Here is a 20,205-nt window from a genome sequence, read left to right on the forward strand (position 1 = left end):
CACAGCTTTCATGTTTTTGAAATCTTCTGCAAGTCAATAACTGAATAAATTTCTAATGTTCTTAGCTTCTCTGATTAAAGTTTTGACACTTTTGAGTTTTGTTTTGTTTTCCTTAGTTATAGCCCAATCATTGCAAGAGGCACTAGATTTCTGAAGTTCCCAGTGACACATTTAAATTATAAGATTTTCTCTTAAAAGTTTTGTGTTGTTTATCACTGCTATGGTTTAGAATAGGAATGAGACCTCTAAATGTAAATAAACTTCATTGGCATGAGGCTATGCCTATCGTTTACATAGAATCTATGTCTTCTTTCCTCTATTTTGTCAGAATTGAGTAGTTGCCACAGAAGCAGTATGGCTTGCGAAGCCTAAAATGAAGTTTATCTAACCTGTGGTCGAGGACATCTAAAATGCTGTGATAGAACTTGAGAATCAGATGTACCTGGTTTCTATTCATTACTTTTAAACTCATTATCTTAGATGAGGTACTTTGTGACACTAAGATTATTCTGTAAAATAGAAAAAATGAGATGTACTTGTTAATGAGGATTTGCTTATTCAGCAAATATTTAGTGTTTTCTGTATGTCAGATATTGCAACTTTAAGGGTGACATAATAGGTCAGGTACCTGTTGTTGGAAACCTCATAGGCTGTTTGAGGAGTTAGTGAGCTATTTGAGAAATTAGTGAGCAATTAAGCAAATTAATAACTAATATAACATCAGATGATGGGTGCTATGGAAAGGTAGTGCCAAAGGCAGCCTAAAAGTATTGCTTCGGGTAGGAGGGATGAGTAAGGTCTCTTTAAGGCATTTATATAGATGCTTAAATAAACAGGATAGTCTTGCTATTATAGAAAGGACATTCTGGACACAGGCATTATGGGGAAAGGCCTGAGGTGGGAGCAGACTTACAAGTTAGGAGCAGCAAGGGTCATCATGACAGTTGTGGGGAGAGGTGAAAGGTGGGGTCCCTAGGACAGCAGGGACTAAGCTTGGAGTATGTCAGAGGCCCTGGGAAAAAGGTTTGAACCCTATTGTGAGCATGAGAGAAATGTCAAGCAGTAATCTTAGTACAAGAATATTTTAGAAATGGGAATGGTTTGGCAATGTTAGCATTGCAGATGGTAGAAATGTTTAGAATAAAAGATGTGTTTTAAAGTTAGACTTTCTGAAATTTCCTGAAAAATACATGTGAAATATGTGTAAGGCAATAAATATTAATTTCCTTTCTTCTTCAGGTAGTACAAATAACCATATCCAGCAATTGCAAAGTTGTATAATGTGAAAGATAATCATGCAGAATTTGTATGGTAGAGACTAAACTTACTTTGATGAAAATTGACTTTATATTTTTGAAGAGATTCTTTAAGATGATAGTATTAGAAATTTTTTTGTATGCCCCAAAAAATCTGGTTTTAATTATTTCTAGCTAAAACTTTCCTTGAACTGTAAATTTACTCGCTAGTAGAGAGTTGAGAAAAACAAAAAGTAGTTCATATAGTCTGTCTAACATTGAAATCTCTTCTAAATAGCTATCACATCTTTATTGCCATTTGTTTTTGGAAGTTTGGAGACTTTTTTCTACTTTATTTTAATTTTTTCCTAAGTTTCTTACTTAGCATAATTTATGAATATTAATTTTAATGTAATAATTTAACATTCTGCATGCGTAATTTTTACCTATTTCCCTGTGTTTTACAGAATGTTGTTCCAGCAGAGGTATCCCTTGTTTGTGTAGTGAAGCCAGATGAATTCTGGGATAAGAAAGTAACACATTTTTGTTTCTGGAAAGAAAAGGATAGACTTGGCTTTGAGGCAAGTATAATCTGGTAAAAAATCTAAAAGAAGTATTGTATTTTTAAAGTATTTTGCCATTATTACTTTATTTGTTCAAGATGGTTATTAGCATTGCTTAATTAGTGCTTCACACTATAATTAGTATATAATCAGAATTCAGGGGCTTAGAGAGTAGATTCTTTGTGAATGACTACAAAAACTTTAGTTGTACATATGTCACTCTTTACTAACTCTTTCAAGTAACTGGAGCCTTTTTAAATAAATAAATGTGTGTTGTTTCCTTAACAAAATTTAATAAATACTACTAATCCAATACATTTTGAAGTCTAATTTCTATGATGTGACATTAAGTTTTTAGTATCTTTCTCACAAGAAGTCTGGTGTTGATCCTCTGTGTTAAGTGTAATTAATGAGGTCAAAGCAAGGCTGGTGCATGAACAGCAGTTCAGCAAGCATAACACTGTACCAGCACAAAATAAAAAAGTCAGTTAACAACCAGCCTGGAGTTGCAAACTTTTTTTTTAATGTATAATTGTTTAAAAAGAAATATAACAATTTATTTTTAACAAATCTTGTTAACCGAGGTAAGCAAGCTCAGAGAATCAAATGGTGCATATTCCTTCTCATATGAGGAAACTAGATCTAAAATACATTAAAATACAGGTCTCTAGGCATTCACACACAATATGACCAAAGGAAGATACTCTCAGGAAAGGAACAGAAAGGCGCAGTACCTATGTGCATCTGATCATACAGAATAATAGTTATGGAAATGAACTCCAGGAAATGGAAATGATTTTTTTCTTTTTTGCCGTTTTTGTTTTCTTTTTTTTCTTTCTATATATATTTTTTATTGTAAAAATACTGTACAGAGGGGTTACAGTTACATGAGTAGGGTAATGAGTACATTTCCTATCAAGCATTGTTACCTCCTCTTCTGTTTTTCCCCTATCATCTCTTCCCTCCCCAACTCCTCCCTCTCCCCCAAAAGTTGTAAAATTTATTTTCAATGTAGTGTCTTGTACATCTCATTTTTACAGTGGGTCAACCTGTATCTTTATTTAAGCATTTTGTTATATCCCTTCCCCTCCACAAATTATAAAAATGTATATATACAAGATGCAGGACACCGGAATCAGATACAGTGAAAATGGGGGTTATACCGTGAGGAAGAACAAGAAACAAGAGAATCACATAGTACATTATAAGTACGTTAAAAACAATAGCAAGAAAGAAAAAAACCGCTGTGTCCCTGTCTTGGGGTTCATGTCTGTTTTTGTTTTCTTTTTTTTTTTGGTTGTCTATTTTCTTTGGAAGTGTGCATGGACAAAAGGTGAACAAATTCAGCAGTGGTACTCACTGGATACCATGTTGAAAAACTATACAACTTGTGGGTAGGATAGGAGGGAAAAACTGGGGAGAGAGCAAGGGAAGCAGTGACATTGTTCAAAAGGAAATGTACAGTTTACCTGACTTTGGTAACTGCAACCCATCTGTTTAATAAATATTTTTTTAATAAAAATAAAATATTAGAAGTAAGGCAGCTGTTCTTATAAGTCTAAAAGAATTTCTGTTATTAAGACATGGAAATAATTCTCCTATATTTGGTTATATAATACCATTTTTCATTTTATATAATCTTAAAGTCCAGCATGAAAAAAGATAATTTCATAATTTATGGAAAAATCACCTGTCTTAAGTATCAAAGATCACTAATGCCATTTATTAAATGGGCAAATAACAATTCTTCCCTTTGAATTGGGAAGCATAATAACTTCGCTGGTGCTTTCTCCTTCTCTCTAACAAACAGGAAGCCCTCTATTACACTGGCACCCAGGTTGTCTGTATTAACAGACAGTAGACTCTTAAAGTGATTATGACAGAAAGGAACTTGGGTAGTCTTGGTACTATTTGTAACTTAAGAAGCCTTAGTGAGTCAATTTAGAAAAATTGACCTGATATGGAATTGGTAATCTTTTACCACATCAGCTCTGAAATGTTTCCATTTTCTGTTTTCTTTATGTCAGTTGTTTGTGTTCTAATTTGTTTCCTTGTTTTTATAGCTTCTAGAACCTTCTGCTCTACTGTTTCCATTGTCAGCTTTCTAGTTTTATTTCACTCCACTGTGTTTCTTATTTATGCTTCAGCACTGGAAGTTGCTCTTTCTGTAAAATCACAGCCTGTGTGCTGTCTCGCTGGTATAGAGTGATGCTTGCTTAGAGCTGCTTTGTCTTCTCAGAAGTAGTGTCTGTAATTATGTGTTGTCTCCTGATGTCATTTTCCAAAGGCAAGGGGACAGTTGTTCTCCAGTGTAAGCAGGCATTGCCGAGGGAATTTGCTTCCTGTACGGATACCTCTTCCTCCTTGTGTACCTCTAAAGGTAGCCGCTGGTGTCAGTATTTGTAGAGTAAGATGTTTTCCTACTATTTTTGTCTTTGTATTTTGCATTAAAAGAATGTTTACAGGGCCAAGCACCAGTGACTCACGCATATAATCCTAACTACTCAAGTGCTGAGATCTAGAGGATGGAGGTTCAAAGCCAACATGAGCAGAAAAGTCTGTGAGGCTCTATTTGCAATTAATCAGCAAAAAGCTGAGGTGAAAGCATGGCCTAAGTGGTAGGAAATTAGCCAAGCAAAATCCAAGGAGAGTTCAAGGCTCTGCATTCAAACTGACAGGCATGATTTTGGTGTTTACTCAAAAGACATACTCTTCAGAGTTTAATTTTGTCTCAAATAAAGCATTGTAGAGAAGTAGACAAATCATCCATTTAATTTGACATTTTCTGTGTATCTTTTCAGGAGAGAGAATGTTAGGTCATAGTATCTTTTCAGGTATGAATTGATGCCTCATTTAGCAAATAGTTTATTTCGTCATGGGATATGCATCTGTCTCTTAGTTTCATTGTTAGAATATGTTTTATTAAAACATAACTAGACATTTCTGAGGAATGGAAAAGCTTACTCCTGGGGCTTGGTTGTCATTAGTATTTATAGATTGTAAGTCTACAGATTCCAACCTGATGGCAGGTTAAATAGCTCCCATGGGTAACTCCACTCACTGTTCACTGTAACACCACACCAGAGTCAGAGAGCTCATCAAAAAATCTTCCACTTGTGGGGCTGGGAAGGTGGCTCAGTGGTAGAGTGCTTGCCTTGCATGCATGAGGCCCTGGGTTCGATTCCTCAGCACCACATAAGCAAATAGAAAAAAGCCAGAAGTGGCACTGTGGCTCAAGTGGTAGAGTGCTAGCCTTGAGCTGAAGAGCTGAGGGACAGCGCCCAGGCCCAGAGTTCGGCCCCACAACCGGGCCCCCCACCCCCCCAAAAAAATATCTTCCACTCAAGCCCGAGAATAAAATAAAGCTCTTTAGGACAGTTTGCCATGAAGTGAGAAACATTTGCAATGTTCTTTTTATTTTGTTTTTCTTTTTAAATTTTAAATTAGTCCCACTATTACCAGAATAGGCAGTGTGTACCAACTCCTTGTTTGAGAGACATTAAATTGCTATTTAGAATAGCTATAAATAACTGGGTGTGGTGATCCATTTCTGTAATCACAGCTATGCAGAAGGCAGAAGTAGGACGGTGGTGGTCTGAAGCCAGCCCCAGGCAAATAACAAGACACTATCTGAAAACTAAGCTAAAGAAAACAAAAATAAGACCTGGGGATGTTAGTCAGTTGATAAAGCACTCAGTATAATGTTAAGTATGCAGTTATTAAACAAACCAGAATATAATTTGTTGTGCTAAATCTTATTATCATTTGTTATGGGAAAGAAGTATATGGTTTCCCTCACCCTTCTAGTTATCACCATATCCTGTCTCTCCATTTCCCATGGCTCTGGGTCTGCCTTCTCAGAGGCGTTGTCCTCAGCTTGAGATTCCTACTCATCTTGCTCCTTCTTTCCATCCTTCCCTTCTTTTCTCTATCCTTTCTGTTCTAAAATTTTATTTTGTTGTATTTTCTTTTATTTTTTGGTCATGGGGCCTGAACTCAGGTCCTGGGCACTGTCTGTGAGCTTATTTTGTCCAAGGATAGTGCTCTACCACTGAGCCACAGTGCCATTTCCAGTTTTCTGGTGGTTAACTGGAAGCAAGAGTGTTATGTAATTTTCCTGCCCAGGCTGGCTTCAAATTGAGATCCTCAGATCTCAGCCTCCTGAGTAGCTAGGATTACAGGCATGAGCCACCAGCTCCCATCTCTGAAATTTTAAATAGTGTTTGCTGAATATTCTTTAAAAATGTAAATAAATAAATGAAGCTTAATAATAAACATTTCCTACCCACTATCCAATCATTAAATAAATCAGTGTGCACCTGCTGATAGTGTTAATGCTTAATTTAAATTTTTACTTATCCATATTTTTGTATTTTGTCTGTGTGTATATTAAAAACTTAGTGAATACTTTGTGGAAAACAAGCCTTTAAGAGAAAATACCGTTTTTCCTAACTACTCTGTTGTATGGCTAGCATTATGACTAATAAATATTATTTATTGAGAAATAATTTACTTAGTTCTCTATTTTTATTTTATTTTATTTTATTTTTGCCAGTCCTGGGGCTTGAACTCAGGGCCTAGACACTGTCTCTGAGCTTTTTTTTTTCTCAAGGCTAGCACTCTACCCCTTGAGCCACAGCACCACTTCTGGCTTTTTCTGTGTATGTGGTACTTGGGAATGGAACCCAGAGCTTCATGCATGCTAGGCAAGTTCTCTACCACTAAGCCACATTCCCAGCCCTAGTTCTTTAACTTTTTTTATGGTACTGTGGTTTTAAACTCAGGGCCTAGTATGCTTGTCATTCCAACTATGTAGGGAGTATGAATAGGAGGATGGAGATCCAGGAAAGCTTGAGCAAAAAGCAAGACCTTACTAGAAAAACAATGAAAGCAAAAACCATTGGTGGAGTGGCTCAAGTGGTAGAGTGCCTGCCTATCAAGCCTAAGACCCAACCTGCCAAAAATTTGGACCCATTAGACTATTTTCTCAAATTGTCTGTGGGTAATAGGGTACCATATCAGCATTGGGGAATATCTTGTTTCTAGCTTTAGAGAAAAAATTTTAATTATTTTGGGTTAAGTATGATGTTGGTATAGATTTATTACATGTAGCCTATATTATATTGAGGTACAATCCTTCTGGTTTCTTCTGAGTTTTATCATAAAGTGATAAATGGTGAATTTTGTTAATAGTATTTTCTGCATCTAATGGGATGATAATGTGTTTTTTGTTTCAGTTTGCTTTTATACTGTTTTATATTATTATGTTTATTATTGATTTGGACATGTTGAGCTATCCTTGAATGAGGCCACCTTGATTATAGGTTATATTCTTTTCTGCTGTGCTGAACTTGATTTGCAAGTATTTATTAAGAAATTTTGACACCTGTGTTCATTAGGGCATTTGTTTTTGTTGTTGTGTCATTTCTAGTTTTGACATCAAAATAACATAGAATGACTTTGCTAATGTTCCTTTTCTTTCTACTTGATGGAACTAGTTGAGAAATATTGATTTGAAATTTTTAAAGATATGGTAAGATTCAGCAGTTAATTCATCAGGTTCTGGGCTGTTTGTTGGATAATTGTTTGTTAGTACTTTAATTTCTATGTCTTTTATAGACTTGTTATATGGATTTTGTCCTCTGGGTTCAATTTTGGTAGGTAAAAATAAAACTAGTAGAAATATATTTCTTCTAGATGTTCCAGTTTTGGGGTTTTATAAGTTATTCCCTAGTTGCTCTCTGAATTTTATTAGTATTTTATTAATTTTATTAAATTCTGGTCCTGGGTTGAACTCAGGGCCTGGGAGCTGTCTCTGAGCTTCTTTGTGCTCAAGGCTAGCACTCTACTACTTGAGCCACAGTGCTACTTCCAGCTTTTTCTGAGTATTTTGTAATAGATATATGTATTTATAATCATATCTCTTTTTCATGGGTTGAAGGAAGTTACTCAGGTGCCGTCTTGCTTCAGTCTTCCAATTGAATTTGTTCTTAATTAAATGATGATATGTCATCATGTTATAATAGTATTGTAGATTTTAATATATTTCAATACCTTTCTTACTTCCAAAGATTTTAGTAATGATTTAGTCACTTTTTTTCCTTTTTTTCTTACAGGTTATTTTAGTGTCTGCCAACAAGTTGACTCGTTACATAGAACCATGCCAATTAACAGAAGACTTTGGTGGGAGTCTCACTTATGATCACATGGACTGGTTAAATAAGAGGCTGGTTGGTATAGTATAGCGAGATAAAATGTTAACTGTGTATAAGAAATTTTCATAACTAGCTTTAATCAACTAAAAAGTCGATGCTTTTCTTGTTTACAAAAACAGAGAAGTATATTGCATACGACATTATAACAATGTTTGTGGACAATTAATCTGGAATAAGACTCCTTTATTTAGAATCAAGATGTCAGTATATGAACTTTGATAATTTCCTTAATTTCGCTATGTCTCACATCCTTGCAAGGTTGTGGGTAAAGCAAAATGAATATACCTCAAATACTTAAAATTGCACCCAACATGAGCATATGAACATATTCTGTGGTGTTAGCTGTTGGAATTAGAGGTATCAGTAAAAATGATCAATCTTTTAAGTAGAATAACAGAATGACACACAAAAAGTCCCTATTGATATACAATTTTCAGAGGATATTTAAACATCAGTTTGAATTATCAGCTTGAGGTGCAGTTTGACAGAAAAAAAACGTATCTTGATTGAAAGCCTATCTCCTGTTCAGACTGAAATGCTGCTGTATATAATGTATTATTTAATTAAACTGCAAAACTGTCAAATTAATTTTGTTTAGGTTAGGTGTTAATGTTATTGGAAAGTAATGTACTTCGATTCTCTGAATGTGTAACCATTTCTCCTTGTACCATATTTGAACAGTTATATCAGACAACTGTGTCCACATGTCCACATTATTATATATATTTAAACACATTTTTCCCAAATCCTGTTCCAGAAATGTTAAAATTATGACTATTTTTGTGCTACAACTGATCTATAAAACTTAATAATTTTATAATAACATTATAGATTGGTGAAAGAATAAGCTGAAGACATATTCTGTCATTAGAATTAGAGGTCAAAATTGGCCTACTCAACTCATGTAGTTATAAAATTTGCTATGGGTCCAAATGTTCCTCAGAAAAACACAAGAATAAAAATTAACTTGTCTGTCAGGCACTGGTGTCTCATGCCTATATAATCCTAGCTACACACGATGCTGAGATGTGAAGAATGTGGTTCAGTGCCAGCCCAGGCAGAAAAGGCCATGGCCATGAGAGGCTTATCTCTGACTAATCACCAGAAAACCAGGAGTGGATTTGTAGCTTAAAGTGGTAGGGTCCTATCTTGAGCAGAAAAGGTCAGGGACAGTGCTCTGGCCCTGAGTTCAAGCCCTACAACTGACAGAAATAAATAAACTAAAATAAAAATTAACTTGTCTGAACGAAGAATAAAAGTAATCTCTTAATGTGTTTTAACTTAAAAAATTATTTTCTATGAGAACAATTCATTTTTGGAGGATATAATTTTGTCTTATTAACCGCACTGTTTACTCTGTAGTTCAACCATACTGAGTGACTTGCTGGAAAGGAAATATTCACTGACTGATTCTGTTCCTTTTAACTGAAAATCCTCATTACATATTGATTTTTAAAATTATTTTTAGCCTGTTAATAATATCTATGTTGTAGGTTTTTGAGAAGTTTACAAAGGAATCTACATCATTATTAGATGAACTTGCTTTGATTAACAATGGAAGTGAAAAAGGAAATCAAGAGAAAGAAAGGTAGGTGGCTGTTGGCATTTTATTATATTCATGCAAAGTTATGAGTAATCTGTTAAGTGATACATATACTGTTGATGACAGCTAAAAGCACTATAATAGAAAAATTTATATTCCATCTAAATTGATATATACCATTAATAAAAATACGTTTGATGTGCAAAGCATTTGAATTTTTTTAGCCAAAAATTCTGTTCCCCCTCTTTCTTACCTCCCTCCCTTCATGTTACTGAGAATTTAACTAAGAATTTGTTACCACTTCAACACAATTCCTTCCCTTCTTTATTCTAGTTCTTTCTTATATTTATGCATAGGTTATCCTGGACTTCGATTCTCCTATTAATGCTTTTCAGAATAATGGCTGCATACCACCATGACTGACTTTTTATTGGCTGAGAAAGAGCCTAGCACATTTTCTTCTCTGGGTCAATCTTAAACTGTAGTCCCTCTGATTTTTACCTCCCAAATATCTAGGATTACAGATATGGGCCACCATGTCTGGCTACAAAAGCCATTATTTTTTTGTTGTTGTTTTTTTGATACTGGGGTTTGAAATCAGGACTTCAACTTGTGAGGCAGATGATGTACTGCTTGAATCTACTGCTTCATCCAGTCTTTATTTCCTCTGGTTATTTTTCAGATAAGGTCTCACTTTTTGCCAGGGCTGACCTTGATCCCAATCTGCTATTTATGCTTTTTGTGCAGCAAGGATGACAGTTTTACATCACCATTCTCAACTTTTGTGTGTGTGTATGGGGTGGGGGGGGCGGGTCTTGAACCCAGGGACTTGGTGCTGTCCCTAAGCTTTTTTGCTCAAGGCAAGTGCTTTACCACTGGAGCTGCCACGGCTCTGCTTCCAGCTTTTTTTGTGGTTAACTGGAGATAAAAGTCTCATGGACTTTTCTGCCTGGGCTGTCTTCAAGCTGTGATCCTCAGACCTCAGCCTCCTAAAGTAGCTACGATTGTAAGTGTGATCCACTGGTGCCTTGCTTCCAGCTTTTTCTTTTGAAATGGAATTTCATGAAAGTTCTTTTCTGGAGTTAAGCAGAATTCTTGATCCTCCTTGATTTCCACTTTTTGAGAAGGTAGGATTATAAGTGTGTACTACCTGTGCCTGGCTCAATAAACATTTTTTTTTAATGAATAGTAACATATTTTAGATTGTGGAACATGTTTGTTTGCAATAATGTGTTTTCAAAACACATTTTCATAAAACATTTTCTACCCTTTTTAGTTTTACTTTTTCCTAGTAAATAACCTGAAAGCATTTGCAGCTTAAAATGATTTTAATTTTATTTATATGCATTAGCTCTTAAATAAATAGCTTGTAGACCTTCCTTATCTTTGTAAAATATGTGAGATTCAGAAGCTTAATTTGAAGACTTAGTATTTTATGATAATGGGCAAAGTTAAGTTTTATTACCTCAATGTAACTACCTAGTCTTATAATTTGAGCACATATCCATTGAATATTATAACCTTGCCATTTTTATTTTTATGTTGGAAGCGTACGTTTGTCTCTCTCCAAGTAATAAGCACTTCAGGAAATACATTATCTCCTTATCTTTTAATGATTAGTAAGCACTGACAGTTTTTCCTTAAGAAATTTGAAGGAATCAACAGGTATCTTTGTTTAGCTCTTTTTTCTCTTATCTTGAAACCTTGATGAAATACATCTTTGAGTTTATAGTATCACAAAGCATTTGGATACCTAGGTCAGAGGGTAGAAGAGGATCATACTTATAATAATAAATCTTGACAAAAGCAAAGTCAAAATAAACAACAGTTTGAATGTGAATCTAGTTAAAGTTAACACAAACAGGCATGTTGTTTTCCTGTAGATACTATATAAAAAAGAAAATATTTAAGCTGGGTGCTGGTAGCTCATGTCTGTAACCCTAGCTACTCAGGAAGCTGAGATCTGAGGGTCTTGGTTCAAAGCCAGGACTGAGCATAAAAGTCTGTGAGACTCTTACCTCCACTTAACCACCAAAAAGTCAGAAATGGAGTTGTGGTTCAAATGGAATAACACTAGTCTTAGGCAAAAAAAAAAAAAAGTTATAGTGCCCAGAGTCTGAGTTCAAGCACAGGACTGGCACACATACACACACAAAAAGTAAATATTTAATTATGTTATTATGTTTGTATAGCTGTCACATGCATGTGCTGTAGTTTAGGAATTAAAAATGACACACAAGGTACTTTATAAAAATTAGATATCTTCACTTTTAAATTAGTTCATCAGAATAAATTTGCTATTTCTTAGTCACATTCTTCAGGAAAGATATCTCTGGAGAGGGCTTTTATAAAAAGTGAAGTCCATGGACAAACAGTTTAATGCTGTGGACTGGTTTTCTGTCCTTGAGAATATTTCTAAACATTATGTATTTTTGTTTTTGTTTTTTCACCACAATGAAGGAGCCAGTTAAATTGCTTCCTTAGAACTTCCCATACTTTTTAGTAGTAGCTTGTCCAGGTTTTGAGAAACACTCTGGGAAATGATGGTTTGTATGTCTAAATAAATTATTAAGTAAAATATTTTATTTTCTCATCACACTTCAAGGCACTCAAGTATTATTGCTTAATTCCTTTTATACCCAGTGTTATTGCTTAATTTCTCTTATACCCCGATAGTACAGTTCCTCCTCTTAGAGTTTCATCAACCTTCTTTCTGTCAGTGCTTCCTAAAGCATCTTGACTACATAAGAAATGAGGGCCTAGAGCAGTTGACAGAAGTGATGGGCTGGGAAGGTGGCTCAGTGGTAGAGTGCTTGCCTTGCATGCATGAGGCCCTGGGTTCGATTCCTCAGCACCACATAAGCAAAAAGAAAAAAGGCCGGAAGTGGCGCTGTGGCTCAAGTGGTAGAGCGCTAGCCTTGAGCTGAAGAGCTGAGGGACATCACCCAGGCCCAGAATTCAGGCCCCAGGACCAGACCCCCCCCCAAAAAAAAAGAAGTGAGGAAGCTTCATGGGTCCTTAGCTTTGATTTCTAATTTCCTGTCTTTCCTTAAGCTTTTCTTTGCCATATATGTTTAAGAGCTTTGTATTTATGCAGGTATACTTTCCAGAATATACATTATTCATCTTTTTTTAATGTTTGTATATTCAGCTGGTTGCTGGTAGCTCACACCTTTAATTCTAGCTACTTGGGAGGCTGAGATCTGAAGATTGCCATTTGAAGTCATCTCAGGCAGGAAGGTCCGTGAGACTCTTACCTGCCATTTACCAGCAAAAAGCCGGAAGTAGAGCTGTGACTCAAGTGGTAGAGAGCTAGCCTTGAGCAAAAGCTAAGGCACAGCACTCAGATTCTGAGTTCAAGCCCCTGTACTGGTATCCATAAAAGAAAAAAGAAAGGAGAAGGAAGTAGGAAAAGTAAGGAGGGAGGGAAAGGGGGAAGAAGAGAGAGAGAGGAAGGAAGGAAGGAAGGAAGAAGGAAGGAAGGAAGGAAGGAAGGAAGGAAGGAAGGAAGGAGAAAAGGAGAAATTCAGCAGCACAAGAAACAATAGGAGGGGGCTGGGAAGGTGGCTTAGTGGTAGAGCGCTTGCCTTGCATGCCTGAGGCCCTGGGTTCAATTCCTCAGCACCACATAAGCAAAAAGAAAAAAAGCCAGAAGTGGCGCTGTGGCTCAAGTGGTAGAGCACTAGCCTTGAGCTGAAGAGCTGAGGGACAGTGCCCAGGCCCAGAGTTCAGGCCCCACGACCGGATCCCCCACCAAAAAAAAGAATAGGAAGAGAGTGTAGCTGCTAGTATGTACCACACACACAGGAACATGAACACATGCACACACAATTTACCGACATAAACCGCTGTCATAGGAAATACTTAACATCTATTAAAAATTGCTATACCTAATACATTTTGGTTGTAGGATAGCTGCATATACTTTGTTATACTTCTGGATTGTTATGTAGTTATAAATGTCATTTCAACACTGTTCAGTGGATAAATACACAAATGTATTCTTTTTACATATGTTCAATGATACTATATAACACCAATAACTAGTATAAGTTTGTGAGTTAAAAGTTTTATGAGGGCTGGGAAATAGCTCAGTGTCAAAGCACTTGCCTAGCAAGTCTTGGGTTTGACCTCCAGCAACAAAAAAACAAAAAACAAAAAAAAACACTTTATGATTTGTCATATTGGAATTTCTCAAGTTACTAGTGTTTAATCTTCCCTGATGGCCTTCTTTATGCTTAGGAGAAATTAGATGGTTAAAATAAAATGCTTCAGGATTTTGTACTTGTGTATCCTTATTTTGATAAAGGATCCTATAAGAATATGGTTGGAAATCTTACAGCTTTTAAATTGTTCTTTTTTGGTGTTTTCCAGGTCAGTGGATTTAAACTTTCTCCCATCAGTTGATCCTGAAACAGTTCTGCAGACAGGTAAATAAAATTATTAGTGCTAATAATAATTTATTAGACAAATTGGATTATTTTCTTTAAAAAACTTTGATAGCATGTACATGGGAATTTGGAAGGAAAAAAATTTGCCTTATACTGTTTTAAGATACTTAATAATATTAAAAATTAATAATACAGTAGTATTTCCCCTTTGAAGTGTCAGGCTACTTCCTATTTTATAAAATGTTATTAAAATTTATATTTAATTGAGTTGCTTTAATGATTGTTGAATACTACTGTATGCCACACATTATATTTTCAAATTTTATTCTCCTGATCACCTTTTTGAAATAGTATATTATTATTTTTTATTGTGAAAATACTGTACAGAGGGGTTACAATTACATGGGCAAGATAATGAGTACATTTCTTATCAAGCATTGTAGCCTCCTCATTTGTTTCCCCTTCCTATCCCTTCCCATCCTTTCCCTACCCCCTACCCAATCCTCCCCACCTCCCCTCCCACCCCCCAACAAAATTGTAAAATTTGTTTTCGACATAACAACTTGTACATATCATTGTTGCAATGGGTCCACCTGTATCCCTATTTAAACAAATAGTATATTATTTTGTCTGTACTTGAAAAAGCCAAGCCTCAGAGATAAATAATTAACTTGTTCAAGGTCAAGTAAGTATTAAGCTTTATCAGACAAGTTCAAAACAGATCTAAAATACCATCACAGTAAAAAGCACTTAGCACTTCACAGTGGTCCTAGAACAGTGAGTTCTCAGGGTTGTGTAATGTACACACAATTCCATCCTAATGACCTCTAGTAGTTTCACAAAATTCTAGGAGAACAAATTGGAGCTTTTTCCAATGGAAACACCATAGTTCTAATCTGTCTGTGAAGCGGCCATGCTCAAATATTATCTCTTTTATTCTTGAACACCCTCTTGTCTAGTAGGTACTATTGTCCTAATTTTAAGAAGGGGACATTGATGTGTAAAAGGTTGAAGAACTTATGCAGGCTACAAAGTTAGTAAATTCTGGCCTGAGCCCAGGCAGATTGGTTTCCAATTATGTTGTTTGAAATAAAAATGCTGTGCTGTTTTTCTAGGAGAGATGGTATTCACCAGGAAAATGTTATAGGTGGTAATTGTAAATACAGAGAAAATATTCTGAAATTAATGGATTTTACTTATGTGTTTGGAGATTTGTGAGCACATTTAGGTGTGTTTTAACATTTGCACAAATCTTTTTTTTTTTCATTTGCACAAATCTTTAAAATGTATTTTTCCAGTTCCAAAATGTAATGAATAGTAAAGAGTACCTTAGTTTTATTGACTCAGATATCCTAAGTTTTCCAATATGATGTAGATTTCACTTACTCAGAGAACAAAGAAATACTTGTAACCTCTATATTATATGTTTAGAAAGGCAATAGATTGTCATTAATTTACTACCCTATATTAAAATTAATTCCATGTACATATTTAAAATTTTGAAAGCTTTTATAAGCCATTGAATTAAAAATGGCCTTTGAAATTTCTACTTTAAAATTAAATGTATGCCACTTAATTTTGTTTTATATGCTACTACTCACTATTAAGGTAGGAACTGAAAGAATAATACACTAGAGAACAATCTGGATTTTTTTTCTCTTCATTTTCTTTAAAGTTTTGTTTTAGTGTATTGAAATCTATTTAAATTTAGAATTTTTTCTTCTACAAAGATGAGAATTTAAATATCTGTTTATTATTTTACACCCAAATAATAAAATCAGCACAATTTTGTCCCAGTAAAACAATCTTTAGCTTACCTATTTTAAAATATTGTGTATGCTTATAGCTCTAGTGTAACACATTCTATAATTTTCATTTCTCATGTGTGTGCTGTATTTCCTCATCAGTTTGGTATTCAGTATGGTGCTCATGCTAGCATGGCCTCTCAAGTTAATATATTGGGGTGATTCCTGTAGATTATTTAAATATACTAGTTTATACTAGCGATGTAACCTTTTCTCCTTAATTGAATCATTCATTTGTTTTACTGTCAACTTTTCTTCAAGTGCTGATTAAGTGATGTGGATCAGTACTGAACCCCCCCCCCCCCCCCCCCCAGCATATTACTGAGATTAGTACCATCAGAAAGAAGTCTCAGTGTGTAATTTTACAATTGGGAAAGATGATTGACATAGTATCTTGAGTAATAAATCTGTTGATAACAAGAGTATGATAAACATCTCCACCTATAGATTATATTTACTATGTAAAATAGCATATATGGATGCATATTTTTTTATTTTTTTAATTGTGAAAATACTGTACAGAGGGGTAACAATTACATGGGCAAGATAATGAGTACATTTCTTATCAAGCATTGTAGCCTCCTTTGTTTCCCCTTCCTATCCCTTCCCATCCCCTCCCCCGTACCCCACTACCCAATCCTACCCCCCCCCCCCACTAAAGTTGTAAAGTTCGTTTTTCCACATAACAACTTGTACATCTTATTGTTGCAATGGGTCCACCTGTATCCCTATTTAAACTATTTGTTCTTTTGAATGCATATTTATGATATAAGAGCATTTTATTTCCTAGGACATAAATATAGAATATATATGGTTATATATGTATGTCTATCTGTATCTTTTCTATTCATGCACAAGGGCTCTCCCTATCCTTGTCTGGTGAGTCTTGACCCCCAGACTTGCCTCGAACCCCCTGCGTGGCCAATGCTATCTTACCAATGTAATCCTGTTAAAACAAAAAAAAAGGAGGAATCTGTGGGGAACACAGGCAGCAGAGATGGGGCTGAGAGGGAGTTGAGTGGGCAGAGCCCAATTTACTGTACAGCGCAGGGCAGCAAAGATGGTGCTGAGAGAGAGTAGAGTGGGCAGAGCCCAATTCGCCTTATGTTCAGTGCATAACCAGCCCGTGAAGGCTCAGGTGCATGATAGGGTGTGACCTTGACAGTGATTGGTTCCTCTTCCTCCCCTGCCATGCCACCCGCCCTTTTTGGCTTTAAAAAGGGCTGCTCTCTGTTAATAAAAGAGTTTTCTACCTGCTTGAAAAAAAAATTAAAATATATATTTTTTTCTTCATGCCAGTCCTAGGGATTGAACTCAGGGCCTGGGTGCTGTCCCTGAGCTTTTCTGCTTAAGGCTAGCACTCTACCACTTGAGCCACAGCTCCACTTCCAGTTTTTTTACTATGTTATTAGGGATAGGAGTCTCACAGACTTTGGTGCCTAGGCTGGCTTTGAACCAAGATCCTCAGGGCTCAGACTACTGAGTAGCTAGGCTTATGGTCATAAACAACTGCTGTAATGTAAACTTTTTATTATATTTCATTATTATGGATAGGTTTCACAAATGAAGTACTAGAATTTAGAAGATTGACAAGTAAGAATTGTATTTCTTTGTGGGTATTAATTACAAGAATCTTTCGTTTGTAAAGGGCATGAATTATTATCTGAATTACAACAGCGTCGATTTAATGGCTCTGATGGAGGGGTCTCATGGTCTCCTATGGATGACGAACTCCTTGCACAGCCACAGGTTATGAAATTATTAGATTCCCTCCGAGAGCAATATACTCGCTACCAGGAAGTTTGTCGGCAGCGTAGTAAGCGCACACAGTTAGAAGAGATTCAGCAGAAGGTCATGCAGGTAGGTGTCTGGCGTGAATATATCTAACTCTTCAGAATTCAGAATGTTTTTTTCCTTGATTGTGTTATGTAACAGACTTTTTGCTTAAGTGTTTACTCTTTGTAAGACATTCCAAATTGGATTTCAAAATGTTTTTAGCTATTTGTTTGTTGATACATGTTATCTTCATAAAGGTTATATTTCTGTAGAGCATGCAGCTTGCTAAGGGAGTGAATTTCAGAACAAATAGTAAGAAACATTAGTGGTTTTTTATTCTTGCAATAAGTACTATTGGGTTATTAAAATTTTATTCTAAATTTCCAAAATGAGAGTTTTTTGTTGTTAGTTTGGTCATTATAAGTAATTTGCTATTCTAGAAAATGATACTTATAATGCAAACATTCTAATTTTGAATTTATTCTTTTATGATATCAACAGGAAGTATTAAATATATTTAATTTTATGAATTTTTGTCCTTTTTAAAATTGAATTTTATTTTCTTGATGGAGGTTGGTATTGGGAATTAATTTTGGGTCTTGTGTGTATTAGAGAAGCATGCCACAAATTGAGTCAGTCTTCTTAAAACTAACTTTTTAAAGTAATAGGCTAAAATACTAATGGATGTAATACTAATAGGAAGCATTTCTGATTTTCAGATTATGTTGAGGGTTTCTGTGTGTGTGTGTGTGTGTGTGTGTGTGTCTGTCTGTCTGTCTGTCTGTCTCTCTGTCTCTCTGTCTTATCTGTCTGGGGCTATGTACACGCATGCATGCATGCATATGCCTGTTCTAGGGCTTGAATTCAGGGGCTGGTCACTGTCCCTAAGCTTTTGTACTCAAGGCTAGCTTTCTGCCTCTTAAGCTATAGCTCCACTTCCAGAATTTTGGTGGCTAATTGGAGATAAGAATACCATGGACTTTGCTGCCTGGGCTAGTTTTGACTATAATCTTCAAAGTCCCAGTCTCCTGATTACCTAGGATTATAGTTATGAGCTACCAGTGCATGGATTACTTTGAATTTTTATTGAATAATTACAAAAACAAACCTTTAAGTATAGCAATTAAAAATACAAATGTTTAAAAATACAAATGTTCGCTGAGTGCCAGTAGTACCCATTTACTCCTTAATTGAAACAGATAATAATACCTTTTAGGAAAAGCCAGTATTTAGAAAAAACCTCACACTCAATTAATAACAGTTATTACATTTATTTCTATTGAAATAGACATTACTCAAGATCTTGTTCTGATGTTTGTGAACATTTTATGTAAAATACCCAGGGTTTTTCTTTGTGGACTATAGTGTTTGAAGTAGCTAGGGCTACCCAGCCCTAAATTTCTAGTGCAAGAGCAGACATAGGCATTAAATGAAAGTGCAAGGCTTATATCTCTAGTAAAACTTTATTTAAAAAAAAAGATAATGGGCCAGAATTGGCCCATAGGCTGTTGTTTGCTAACCAATGGGCTAAAGCATCAGATGTCTTAGGAAGGAAAAAAGAAAGAAGGAAGGAATTGGATCATGAAAAATACTGAGTTCTAGGTAGAAGATTAAGACTTACTGCATCATGACTTACTGCATAATGTAGAAAGATTTCTGAGCATGTGTTAATTACATGTGACTTTTTCTTTGAAGTCATCTTAAACCAAAGTAACCTTTAGGCAATTACTTTGAGGTTATCTGTGTTGTTTTTAAACCAAAAAAGACAGAAAATGGCATATGATACAAAATTCAGTTTCTGAACCCAGATTATCTGGGTTTATCCTTTTCTGGGTCCAAGCTGAGAAGAAACTTTCATGCTCTAGTTTCTTCCTTAGTAAGCAGAGAATAAATAGTAACAATAATATCAGCAACAGCAATAATAATAATGATAATAATGTCTATTGACTGAGACTGTTAGGAGGGTTAAAGAAGATAATTTTTACATGTTTAGTGCCTGTCACGTAACAAGCTCTCGCTGTTGGGATGTAATCACAGAGAATGTAGATGAAAGGATTCTTCTATTTGGGATAAAAGAATATGAAAAAAAGTGACAAAAATGATTTGTTTTTCCTCAGAACTGGAGTTTGAACTCAAAGTTTCAGATGCTCTGCGCCTTGAGACATCCTTCCAGTCCTTTTGCTCTCCTTATTTTAAAAATAGGTCTTATCTTTTGCCTGAGCCAACTAGACTAAGATCCTCTTATTTTTGCTTCCCATTGTAGCCAGGATAATGGGCTCACTCAATAAAACCATACACTAAGCCGTTTCTATGAAATGGAGTCTCATGAACTTTAAGAGCTAGTCTGGTCTGAAACTGCAAATCTCTCAATTCTGTTCTTCCCTATAGCTGAAATGACAGGCACAAACCACTGGCCACACCTAGCTATTGGTTGAGATGGGGTCTGGAGAACTTTTTTCCCAGGTTTGCCTAGAACTTCATTCCTTTCAATCTGTTTCCCAAGTACATTTAGGATTACAGGTATGAGCCACCAGCTCCTAGTTGATAACTTTGTCTTTGAAATGGTGGGCCGGCTCAATGAAATGATAGAAGAGAGATGTTGATGGTAATATTTATAACGAGTGTAATTGTGATAAAAAGATTATTAAATAAAACATAAGCTTTGTAGCTTAGTTTT

General features: G+C 35.4%; 1 protein-coding gene across 2 annotated transcripts in view; it reads left to right on the forward strand.

The window, feature by feature from the left end:
* Positions 1 to 20,205, forward strand: part of Sestd1 (SEC14 and spectrin domain containing 1) — a 68,659-nt gene that overhangs the window by 24,861 nt on the left and 23,593 nt on the right. For both annotated transcript variants that reach the window (XM_042688254.1, XM_042688255.1), the window contains 5 exons: positions 1,703 to 1,816; positions 7,915 to 8,028; positions 9,507 to 9,601; positions 13,931 to 13,986; positions 17,401 to 17,612. In XM_042688254.1, the coding sequence (XP_042544188.1) occupies positions 1,703 to 1,816; positions 7,915 to 8,028; positions 9,507 to 9,601; positions 13,931 to 13,986; positions 17,401 to 17,612 (591 nt within the window). The remainder of the gene's footprint in view (positions 1 to 1,702; positions 1,817 to 7,914; positions 8,029 to 9,506; positions 9,602 to 13,930; positions 13,987 to 17,400; positions 17,613 to 20,205) is intronic.

The sequence above is a fragment of the Dipodomys spectabilis genome, unplaced genomic scaffold (genome assembly GCF_019054845.1).
Source record: "Dipodomys spectabilis isolate Male_0828 unplaced genomic scaffold, ASM1905484v1 ptg000115l, whole genome shotgun sequence".
Taxonomy (NCBI): Eukaryota; Metazoa; Chordata; class Mammalia; order Rodentia; family Heteromyidae; genus Dipodomys; species Dipodomys spectabilis.